Below are 12,408 nucleotides of genomic sequence, written 5' to 3' on the forward strand. Positions count from 1 at the left end.
TCACTTGTATGTGTTTCTCAAACTTTGCAAAGTTATATTGATATAAGCACAGTTATATTAAAATGAGGAGTCATTCTTCCACTCTACTCTGCGCTGATTAGGCCTCAATTGGAATACTGTGTCCAGTTCTGGGCAAAACAAATTGAGAAAATATTAATGTCCGGTATTTTCTAAATAAGATGTAAGGTAGACTGTGATGTAATGTAGATTGTGATATAATGTCAAGTGTGTCCAGTATTTTTGTTGAAACCATCTGGCAACCCTAGTCTAGACAGTTTTTGGTCCTGCCGTGAGGGCAGAGGACTGAATTTCATGACCTCTCAATGTCCCTTTCAGTTTTAGTATATTATGATTCTATATAACTATAGACAATGGAGATAGTTTTTGCTTCAAAGGCTTTTCTGGGATAGCTGTACCTGCAGTGTCCATTTGTGGCGAGAGAGTGAACTATTTTGCTGTTATAATTTAAACCACTTTCCTGAATGACAAAAATGAGTCTCTTGCCAGTACAGTAGACGCTCAGAGTTATGAACAACTTGTGAATGGAGGATGTTTGTAACTCTGAATAATTTTTTTTTTTCAATCTTTACAACTGAACATTCACTTAATATAGCTTTGAAACTTTCCTAGGCAGAAGGAAAGTGCTGTTTTCTCTTTAAGTAGTTTACGTTTAACACTGTACTGTGTTTCCTTTTTTGTCATCTCTGCTGCTGCCTGATTGCATACTTCTGGTTCCAGATGAGATCTGTGGTTGACTGGTCAGTTTGTAACCAGTGCTCAGAATTCTGAGGTTCTACTGTATAAGCTGCATTATAGCAGTGGATAGCTACGTAGGCTAGGCAAGTGATTTCGATTTTTCTGGCAAAACTTTTTAGTATAAAGTTTGTCTAGGGTTTATGGACCTGAAATATGAGTCCTGAAATCATGGATTCATAGAATACTAGAACTGGGAGAGTCCTCAAGGGGTCATCCGCTCCAATCCCCTGCACTCATGGAAGGACCAAGATCTAGATCAGAGATGAGCAATAACTGTTGATGGAGAGTAGCCACCCTAGAGATGTTGCTACACTTCAAAGGTGGAAGTGCCCTATCGACTCAAGTAGTCGATGTAAATTGCATCAACTATTTGATTAGTCAGTTACTTGAAATTTGACATCCCTCATGCAGGGTCTGGGAGGTGATATGGGTTCAGGAGATGATTCTGACCTGGAGGATGTTGTGCTTAAAAGAAGCATCTGGGATCTTTTTTGGGGAGATAAGGTAACACGCCACATTTATTGAACATACATAAATCAATCTATACTTTATCATATGCATACGATCAGGGCTTGACAAACCACAGCAAGAGCTACTTGCCAGCCCTGCACCACGCATGCACCAGACCGGCACTGCGCATGCGCACAGCGCCAGTGAATGGGGCACACGGAGTGACCGGCTGAGTGACACAGCCACGGGTGAGTAGAATCAGCAGTTTGTCAAGCCCTGCATATGATACATTATACTCATGCACTTGTATACGCACACACACACAAGACACTCCGTCTTGTTAACAATGGTTGCTCCCTCTAACTACACTGGCCAGGTGAGTTAGATGGGGGAGGGCTGGAGCCAGGCTTCTGCAGATCTGGATTGATGCTCTGATGTTGACAAGATGAAAACCCGGGGTCCCTCTGCAAGATGCCTCATATTTATCCCTGTCATGCAGCCAGTTAGTCATCACCTCTCCTTTTTTAATGCTGGTTCAAAGAGTTCTTTCAAGGGCAGGTACTTGCTGCTTGACTCCCAGGGCAGTCTGTCTGTCCACTCTTCTTTTCAATAAGCTCACTTCACAAGTATTGTCTTAGATCTGGCTTCCAGCGTGTGTGTGTGTGTATACACACGCACGCACGCACGCACACAGGGCTCGACAAATAATGCAATCTACTTGCCTGTGGTGAGTAGATTACAATCCGGAAGAGCCGGGTTCGGATGATCTGCGCATGTGCAGAACGCCGGACAGCACAGCTGATGAGCGGGGTTCGCTGCGGTTTGGCAAGCCGTGTGTGTGTGTGTGTGTGTGTGTGTACACACACACACGGCTCGCCGATTTTATATATATATATATATATATATATATATGTGTGTGTGTGTGTATAAAAATAAAAGGACTTACAAAGTTTCTCTTAATACAAAGTTATATAAGAATGATACATGGTTATATGGAAATGTTACAGAGATTTATCCACAAGGAGTGGTGTAGGAGGGGTAGGAGGGAGTGCAGAGTCTGGAAGGAGGTTGTGATCTGGAGGAGTGGTGTAGGTTGTAACCTGGGGTAGGATATTGGGGTGCAAGGTCTGGGCAGGTTTGTGAATTGGAGGCGGAGAGTAGGAAGGGGTGCAGGGTCTGGAAGAGGGTAAGGGGGCAGGGGTACAGAGGGTTTGGATAACATGGGAGAGGGGGCAAGCTGATGGGGGGAGGAGGAAATGGGATACCAGAGGCAGGCTGTGTCCAGGAGATGCTTACCTGAGTGGCTTCAGGACAGTAGCCCAGCTGGTTCCTCTGCCAGGGTCCCTGCCTTCCATGTCCCTGCAGGCGCCTTGTGTGGCTCTGAAAGCCTGGAGAGGAGTGGGATACTTTGTGCAGGTAGCACAAACAGGCAGCTCCCATTGAACAGAAACCACTTCTTCTCCCAGGCTTGCTGCTTTGAGCAGTAGGCAGGAGCCCTAATAGAGGCTCCTGTGGGCTGGATTCAGCGGGCTGGATTTTGCTCTCTCCTGATCTAGATCATTCCTGACATGTTTAATTAATTAACCTGCTCTTAAAAATCTTGGATGTTGGATATTCCACAGCCTCCCTAGGCAATTTGTTCCAGTGCTTAACCACCCTGACAGGAAGTTTTTCTTAATGTTCAACCTAAACCTCCCTTGCTACAATGTAAGCCTATTGTTTCTTGTCCTATCATCAGAGGTTAAGGAGAATATTGTTTCTCCCTCCTCCTTTCAACAACCTTTTAGGTACTTGAAAGCTGCTATCATTAAAGCTGCTATATATTAAAGGGAAACAAGAAGACCTTTTATAAATACATTAAAAGCAAGAGAAAGACCAAGGACAGGGTAGGCCCACTGTTTAGTGAGGAGGGAGAAGCAGTAACAGGAAACTTGGAAATGGCGGAGATGCTCAATGACTTCTTTGTTTCGGTCTTCACCGAGAAGTCTGGAGGTGTGTCTAACGTAGTGAATACAAGCAGAGAGAGGGTAAGTTTGGAAGATAAGATACACAAAGAACGAGTTAAAAATCACTTAGGAAAGTTAGATGTCAGCAAGTCACCAGGTCCTGATGAAATGCATCCCAGGATACTCAAGGAGCTGATAGAGGAGGTATCTGAGCCTTTAGCTATGATCTTTGAAAAATCATGGAAGACAGGGGAGATTCCAGAAGACTGGAAAAGGGAAAATATTGTGCCCATCTATAAAAAGGGCAATAAGAACAACCCCGGAAACTACAGACCGGTCAGTTTAACGTCTGTCCCAGGGAAGATAATGGAGCAGGTAATTAAGGAAATCATATGCAAACACTTGGAAGGTAATAAAGTGATAGGGAATAGCCAGCATGGGTTTGTGAAGAACAAGTCATGCCAAACTAATCTGATAGCTTTCTTTGATAGGATAACGAGCCTTGTGGATAAGGGAGAAGCGGTGGATGTCATATACCTAGACTTTAGTAAGGCATTTGATACGGTCTCGCATGATATTCTTATTGATCAACCAGGCAAATATAATTTAGATAGGGCCACGATAAGGTGGGTGCATAATTGGCTGGATAACCGTAGTCAGAGAGTTGTTGTTAACGGTGCTAAATCCTGCTGGAAAGGATAACAAGTGGAGTTCTGCAAGGGTCTGTTTTGGGACCCGTACTGTTCAATATCTTCATCAATGATGTAGATATTGGGATAGAGAGTACGCTTATTAAGTTTGCAGATGATACCAAACTGGGTGGGGTTGCAACTTCTTTGGAGGATAGGGACATAATTCAAAATGACCTTAGCAAGTTAGAGAAATGGTCAGAGGTAAACAGGATGAAGTTTAATAAAGAGAAATGCAAAGTGCTCCACTTAGGAAGGAACAATCAGTTCCATACATGCAAGATGGGAAGCGACTGTCTAGGAAGGAGCATGACAAAAGGGATCTAGGGCTCATAGTGGACCACAAGTTGAATATGAGTCAACAGTGTGATGCTGTTGCAAAAAAAGTAAATATGGTTCTAGGTTGTATCAACAGGTGTGTTGTAAGCAAAACTCGTGAAGTCATTCTGCCACTCTACTCTGCACTAGTTAGGCCTCAGCTGGAATACTGTGTTCAGTTCTGGGCGCCACATTTCAAGAAAGATGTGGAGAAATTGGAAAGGGTACAGAGAAGAGCGACAAGAATAATTAAAGGTCTAGAGAACATGACCTGTGAAGCCTGGCTTCATGAACTGGGCTTGTTTAGTTTGGAAAAAAGAAGATTAAGGGGGGACATGATAGCGGTTTTCAAATATCTAAAAGGGTGTCACAAGGAGGAAGGAGAAAATTTGTTCCTCTTGGTTTCTGAGGACAGGACAAGGCTTAAAGTGCAGCAGGGGAGGTTTAGATTGGACATTAGGAAAAAATTCCTAACTGTCAGGGTGGTCAAATATTGGAATAAATTGCCAAGGGAGGTGGTGGAATCTCCCTCTCTGGAGATATTTAAGAACAGGTTAGATAGACATTTGTCAGGGATGGTGTAGACGGAGCTTGGTCCTGCCTTGAGGGCGGAGGGCTGGACTCTATGACCTCTCGAGGTCCCTTCCAGTCCTATAATTCTATGATTCTATGTCCCTTCTCAGTCTTCTCTTTTCCAAACTAAGCATCCAATTCTTTCAGTCTTCCCTCATAGGTCATATTTTCTAGACCAGTGGTCCTCAACCATTTGAGGTTGCCGGGCGCCAGGGGGCGTGGCCATTCGCCCGGGGCCGGCGCCCCCTCCCTCTCCAAGCATCGCGTGCCCGGGGCTGGCGCCCCCTCCCCCTCTTAAGAGCCACGCGCCCGGGGCCGGCGCCCCCCCCCCCAAGTGCTGCGCGCTTGGGGCCAGGCCAGCCCTGAGCACTTGGTGGGCGCACACAAATGCCCCTGCGGGTGCCATGGCGCCCGCGGGCACCATGTTGGGGACCACTGTTCTAGACCTTTAATCATTCATGTTGTTCTTTGTAATAAGTATGTTGATTTAAAAAACAACTCAAAAAAAGCCTACATTCTTAACAAATCACTGTATTAGTTTTACCTTTTAAGTGTAGACCAGGCATAAAATACAAATGTCCAATGCAAGCCTCTGTTCTTCTTATATTGCAATAGAAAGTCTGCTTGAATTGAGATGATGTCATGTGGAAGCTGTTTGAACTATAGTGGACTATATTAAAATATTTACATTTAGACAAATAGGACATGTAATCTGATCAGCTCTGATCTGCGGACTGTGTCCTAGAGTTGATTCCTTTTGGACTTCCTTTTGGACTCCTGTTTATGTAGTGAAACTTGAGTCCTGCTAACCTTAATCATTTTACTAAAATATTACTGAATAATTTTCTAACCTGTCATAACATATTGGGAAACAATTCTTTATCCAATCATACCTCATCACCATCATTGATTTACCTTGCAAATTTAGTTACACTACAGACAGAAACAATCAAGGAACCTGACAGAGACCATATGGCTAAACAATAGAAGGGACTATAAGGGCAAAACAATAGAAGAAAAGAGGTTACAATTTACAATCACAACTGTTAAGTGATATCTTGCCAGATAGAATGCTATCAAACACATTTTTCTTTAGCCATCTTAAGTTCTGTTTCTTTAACTGGTGATGGTGGGTACTCTCAAGACAGATTCATTGTCTTAACAGTTCAGTAGTACATTGTTTTAATGTAATTTAGATGGAATGTGAGGATATGTTCTGCTTTTTAGTTCATGGCTGCTGCTCTCCTAATCTGGCTGCAGACAAAGGCTTCAGATCTTATAATTTGGCTATAGGAAAATGACTTTATCATTACAGCAGAGTTGCGGAAAATGCAGATGAGAAGATGGGCCCAGCCCCCTGGAGGAAGTGGTAAATTGTGACAGAGTTATGTGAGGACCTTGGTAGGAGGAGCTGAGAGATTGCAAGAAGGAGAATCTAGTATTATTCGGAGCCAGGTCATAAAGGATGGAAGAGGTGGGAAAGGGGCTTAGGTCTATACAGGGAAGGAGGCTAGCTGATAAATATGAGGGGCTTTATGAGGGGGGATGTTTTTCTTTTTTGTTTTAATACATAACTGTTCAACACCTTAGCACAGGGGGGCTCTGATCTAGTTTGGGGTCTACTGGTACTACTGTAAACCAGACAAGTAGTAATGACAAGGCCAAATGTTTACTGTTTGTAAATAGTTTACATGTGTTGGAAACACTTGTGTATGCAAGTGTGTCTTGCTGTAGTAGATTGTATTGTAACCTTAAAGTAATGTTGTTCCAATTACATCTTGTAGAAATTGTGGAAGTAGCATGTAAGTTTCCCCCATTGCTAATTATGACTGTACATAAAGACAGAAGTACAGTGGACCATCAGCAAAATAGTTTAATGAACTATATTCACAATGCTGTCAAATGCAAAAATAAATCAACTGGAAAAAAACTTTATTCATGTATTGTAATCGTATGAGTTCAGTGCAACATCAGACTTTTTCCAAAAGAAACAATTTTCAAGATAATATCCCTTTTAAAGCAGAGAACTAAGAGTGAGGAGAGAGAGTATATAGACCTCATTTCCAGAATGCCTCAGTCCTTAATAGCGATAGAGATGCAGCCGTGTTAGTCTGGTCTAGCTGAAACAAAAGACAGGACTATGCAGCACTTTAAAGACTAGCAAGATGGTTTATTAGACGATGAGCTTTCGTAGGAAGTGGGTCTGGCCCACGAAAGATCATTACGTAATAAACCATCTTGTTAGTCTTTAAAGTGCTGCATAGTCCTGTCTTGTTTCAATCCTTAATGTGTTTATCTTCACAAAAGTGTTGTGAGATGGAGAGACTGTTATCTCCATTTTTCAACTGGAGAACCAAGGCACAGACTAAGTGACTTGCTCAGAGAAATAATAGCATGTCTTTTGCAAAGCAGGAAATTAAACCCAGGTCTTCCAATGCCTAGATTAGTGTTTTAACCACTGAACTATATTTCCTTTTTGGTTTTGTTCCAGATTCTGACAGTTATCTTTGTGACTTTGTGACTTAGAACAAATATCTTAACCTCTCTGTGGTTTAATTCGTCTATCTGTAAATTGGGAATAATGGTGTCAGTCTCAGAGTTTGAGGCTTTGTTATTTAATGTTTGTAAAGTTTGAGATTTTTGAATGGAAGGCACTGTTAAAAATGAAATGGCCTTAGAACACAGATTCTCAGCCTGCTGCCCAGTTAGCACTACGGATGTTAAATTGCGATTAATCAGCTAATGGAGTAGTAGATGTTGAAGATGGGGGAGGTGACACTTGCTAACCCTGCTGCAGCTCTGCAATTTAAATGTAGTAGGAGCTGGGCATCCAGCAGCCCGGCTCCTACTACATGTAAACTGCAGAGCTGCAGCGGGGTTAGTTCCTTGGGGCAGCATGAACTGGGACTAAGCAATCCCGGTTCACACTGGCCCTGGGAGTTAACCCAGATGTGCCTTTGCCTTTTTAAATGTAGTAAGAGCCTGGTGGCAGAGCCACAGAAGTTGGGGACCTGGTGCAAGTTAGACTGCTTCAGTTCCCGTTCGCACCAGGTCCCACACTGCACCTCTGCTTCCCCTGTCCCCCCAGCATTGCAGAGTCAGTGGTGGGGGAACAGCTCTTCCTACGTTTAAAAGGCAGTGCCACAGCAGTCAGAGAAGTAGAGGCATCGGGGGGGGGGGGGGGGGCGGTGTCCGGGAATGCAAGTAGTCGACTATTCAACTACTCTTTTTATATTTCTAATTAGCACCTGCACCCCACATGTGAAAATTAATTTGCTGCTCTAGTCTGGCAAGGGGTGATGCTGGCTGAGGTCAGACAGGATCTTAAAGCCTGCTTGTGTGCTTTTGCCAGCAGGGAGCTGGTGAATGCTGCAGAGGGGCAAAGGGCAGGAGAGTGAGTTTGTGGGTAGGCTTTGGGGGGGGGGGCCTTGAGAGAGTGGGAGGCACTGGGAACCCAAGTTTTAGATGGGGCTTTACTTCTGAGACAGTGGGTCTGGATGCAATCCAGCCACCTGGCTCAGCACCTAGGGCTCCGCTCCTGGCCCATTTTGGGCAGGGGTACTGGGCATAGTGGTTTAAGGTGAGAGTTGAAGAGTGTGCACTGAGACCATCTGCCTGTGGGCCATGTATACAGCCCATAATAAACAGGTTGAGAACAACTGCTGCAGAGTCACTACTTTCATGTAGACTAAATATCTGAATATCATAATCAGTTTTCTATAAATACATTTTAGGTTTCCTATGTGATTAGAGATGAGGTAGAAAAGTATAATCGAAATGGGGTAAATGCACTCCAGCTGGATCCAGCATTAAACAGACTCTTCACAGCGGGTCGAGACTCTATAATAAGGATATGGAGTGTCAATCAGCACAAGGTAAGTCACTTTTTACATTACCAACTTCTGTCAGATTGACTTATTTAAATGAGATACCAAAATGTTGACACCTTGCTATGGGTTTACAGCAGACCTTATCCTATTTATACTACACAAAAAAGTACATGGCATTTTACAGACAAATAAGGCATGTTTTCATAACCAAAAGTGCTTAGTCTATTAAGAGAACACTATAAAATAGTTAATAAAGGATATATAGTTTGGGGGATTATGGAGTTGCTTTGCTTATTAATGTACTTATTTTGATGGATCTGGACTTTTTTCATGAGTGTATGCTATTTAGCTTGATCATAATTTTTTTTTTTATTTAATCTTAGAGATTCCTTTTTCTGCTTCTCCAACTCCCCTTTATTTTATCAGGTTCTGTCTTAATTTTTCTCCTTTGGGGTATGTCTACACTAGCTCGTTAATTCGAGCTAGGTAGGCAAATGAGGTGACCGGGGTTGCAAATGAAGCCCGGGATTTAAATATCCTGGGCTTTATTTGCATGTTCCCGTCCAGTCGCCATTTTGAAATTTCACTAGCCCGAACTCACTGCCGTGTGGCTAAACACAGCAGTGAAACATTAATTCAAACTAAGTCCTTAGTTCAAATTAACTGTTACTCCTCGTGGAATGAGAAGTAACAGTTAAGTTGAACTAAGGACTTAGTTCGAATTAACATTTCACTGCCGCGCGGCTACATGCGACAGTGAGTTCGGACTAGTGAAATTTCAAATGGCGACCGGACTGGAACATGCAAATAAAGCCAGGGATATTTAAATCCCATGCTTCATTTGCAACCCTGGTCGCCTCATTTGCCTACCTAGCTCGAGTTAACGAGCTAGTGTAGACATATTATTGCTTATGATGTTCTGTTTTACTAATATGTTATCTGTCTTAATTAGGGCCAGCTCTTGCAAGGTGGTGTGTCTTTAGCTCAGCACCTTTACAGGATTTTAGGTTGTGAGCTCTTTTGCTTAGTAATCTTCTCTTATATATTTGGTGCTGTGATGGGGTGAGGTCGCAGAAGACCCTTTGGGGGTGCCTCTTGTCTTCCCGCTTTCTGGGGCTTCTCACTGCCCGATCCTGCTGGACCAGCTCTGCTGGTCTCCCCCAATCAAGGCCCTGAGCTGAGGATCACTGCCACCACACCCGAGAATTTTGTTGACTAGTTGCCCAGTTTTGTGAGATCCTTTTACAGCTGTTTGTAGTCTGCTGTGGACTTAGCTATCTTGAGCAATTTTATATCATTTGCAAATTTTGCCACCTCACTGTTTACCCTTTTCCCAGTTCATTTATGAATATGTTGAATAGAACGGGTCATAATACAGATCCCTAGGGACATCACTATTTATCTCTCTCTTCTGAAAATTGACGATTTGTTTCCTATCTTTTAACCAGTTACCAGTCCATGAAAAGACCTTCCCTTTTATCCCATGACAACTTAGTTTGCTTAAGAGCCTTTGGTGAGGGACCTTATCAAAAACTTTCTGGAAATCTAAGTATACTATATCCACTGGGTCTTCCTTGTTCACATACATGTTGACCCCTTCAAAGAATTCTAGTAGATTGGTGAGACATGATTTTCCTTTACAAACACCAATGTTGACTGTAACATTTGTTGATGAAATCTATTTGTTTGACAATATTGTTCTTTACTATAGCTTAACCAGTTTCCTTGGTACTGAAGTCAAGGTTCTGCCTATTTATCAGCCTGTAATTTCAAGGATCCCCTCTGGAGCTCGTTTTGAAATTGGCATCAAATTAACTATCATCCAGTCATTTGGTACAGAAGCTGAATTAAATGATAGGTTACCAACCACAGTTAATAGTTCTGCAATATCACATTTAAGTTCCTTCAAAACTCTTGTATGAATACCATCTGGTCCTGGTGATTTATTACTGTTACGTTTATCAATTTGTTCCAAAACTGTCTCCATTGACACCTCAGTCTGGGACAGTTCCTCAGATTTGTCAGCTAAAAAGAATGTCTTATGTTTGGGAGCATTCCTCACATCCTCATCCGTGAAGACCAAATCAAATAATTCATTTAGTTTTTCTGTAATGGTTGTCTTGTCCTTGCGTGCTTGTTTAGCATCTCAATCATTCAGTGGTATCACTAGTTAGCAGGGTTTCTACTTCTGACTACTTACAATTTTTTTTATATTCTATTTTGAGTCTTTAGCTAGTTGTTCTTCAGATTCTTTTTTGGCCTTTACACTTCGTTTGCCAAAACTTATGCTCTTTTCTATTTTGCTCACTAGGATTTAACTTCCACTTTGTAAAGAATTCCTTTTTGTCTTTCACTGCTTCTTTTATTTTTGTTGTTTAGTGCAGTGGTACTTTTTTGATTTTTTTTTTTTTAATTTTGAGGTAGTCATTTAAGTTGAGCCTCTATCATGATGTCTCTTTAATTAAAGTTTCCATGCAGCTTGCAGGGATTTCAGTTTTGGCACTGTATCTTTTATTTCTGTTTTAACTATCACAAGTAGGCCAATTTATTCAGTGGGGGTATTTGAACCTCATGAGAGGTTAGAGGGGATATCGCAAGTATATCCATAAATCAATTTAGTCTTTTCAATGTTGAAGAGGACCTCACACAATTTATTTTTTAATTCCAGCAAGATCCTTATATAGCATCTATGGAACATCACACCGATTGGGTAAATGATATTGTACTTTGTTGCAATGGTAAAACATGTAAGTACCACTTTATTTTGTGCAGTATTTAATAGTCTGAATAGGGTTGCCAGGTGTCTGGTTTTGAACCCGACAGTCCAGTATTTGAGCTTCCTGTTCGGGAAACAAATTGAGAAAATATAAATGTCCGGTATTTTCTAAATATGATGTTATGTAGATTGTGATGTAATGTCAAGTATGTCCGGTATTTTTGTTGAAACAATCTGGCAACCCTAAGTATGAAATGGGAAAATTAGGTGTTCAGAAATGTATTAAGTATATAAGTATATGACTGTTGCCTACTGCTTCACTTGCTATAACTTTGGTAACTTTTTGCATGTTTTCTTTAGTATAAAAATTTTTCGGTGAAGTATATCTTTGTTCATACAATTCCTCTATTTTTTAAAGAGAAACTAAAAGATTTTAAGAGCTTCACATGTTCCTGATGAAGAAGTCTGTTAAAACATACTAATCTTTTCCATTTAGTGATATCTGCTTCTTCGGATACTACTGTTAAAGTTTGGAATGCACATAAGGGATTTTGCATGTCAACACTAAGGACGCATAAGGTAAAAGGCATGCATTGTAATTGTATGAATCATCATTACTATTCTAAGAAAAACCATTAGGTTATTTGTTGGTTCTGTATTGTCATGTTGCTGTACCCATTTTATTGTAGGATTATGTGAAAGCCTTAGCATATGCAAAAGATAAAGAACTGGTAGCATCTGCCGGGCTGGACAGACAAATATTCCTCTGGGATGTAAATACTCTCACAGCACTGACTGCCTCAAACAACACTGTCACAAGTAGGTACATGGGGAAAAAATTAAATACAATGCATCTGTTAACATTTTTCATTGGTTTAGTTTAGGACAGTAAACTCAAGTTTTTGTGTATGTATTGTTGCATATTTGAATTTAATAATTTGAAATTGTCAAACAGGTTGAAATGGAATTATTTAATCAAAGATTATTAATTTGAGATTAATATAGCACTATACAGAAACAACAGATACAATACCACAGAGGTTCTCAACCAGTGGTATGTTCAGGGGAACTTCTAAGTACAATATTTATATTTCAATACATTTATACTTGCATGTTAAAAATGAGAAAGT

At 41.3% G+C, this 12,408-nt stretch overlaps 1 protein-coding gene across 1 annotated transcript in view; it reads left to right on the forward strand.

Annotated features, from left to right (window-relative positions):
* The window catches only part of WDR48 (WD repeat domain 48), a 51,581-nt gene that overhangs the window by 3,352 nt on the left and 35,821 nt on the right, over nt 1-12,408 (forward strand). The window contains exons 2-5 of the mRNA XM_006120557.4: nt 8,467-8,607; nt 11,231-11,309; nt 11,775-11,857; nt 11,968-12,097. Of these exons, the coding sequence (XP_006120619.1) occupies nt 8,467-8,607; nt 11,231-11,309; nt 11,775-11,857; nt 11,968-12,097 (433 nt within the window). The remainder of the gene's footprint in view (nt 1-8,466; nt 8,608-11,230; nt 11,310-11,774; nt 11,858-11,967; nt 12,098-12,408) is intronic.

The sequence above is a fragment of the Pelodiscus sinensis genome, chromosome 2 (assembly GCF_049634645.1).
Source record: "Pelodiscus sinensis isolate JC-2024 chromosome 2, ASM4963464v1, whole genome shotgun sequence".
In the NCBI taxonomy this organism is placed as follows: Eukaryota; Metazoa; Chordata; order Testudines; family Trionychidae; genus Pelodiscus; species Pelodiscus sinensis.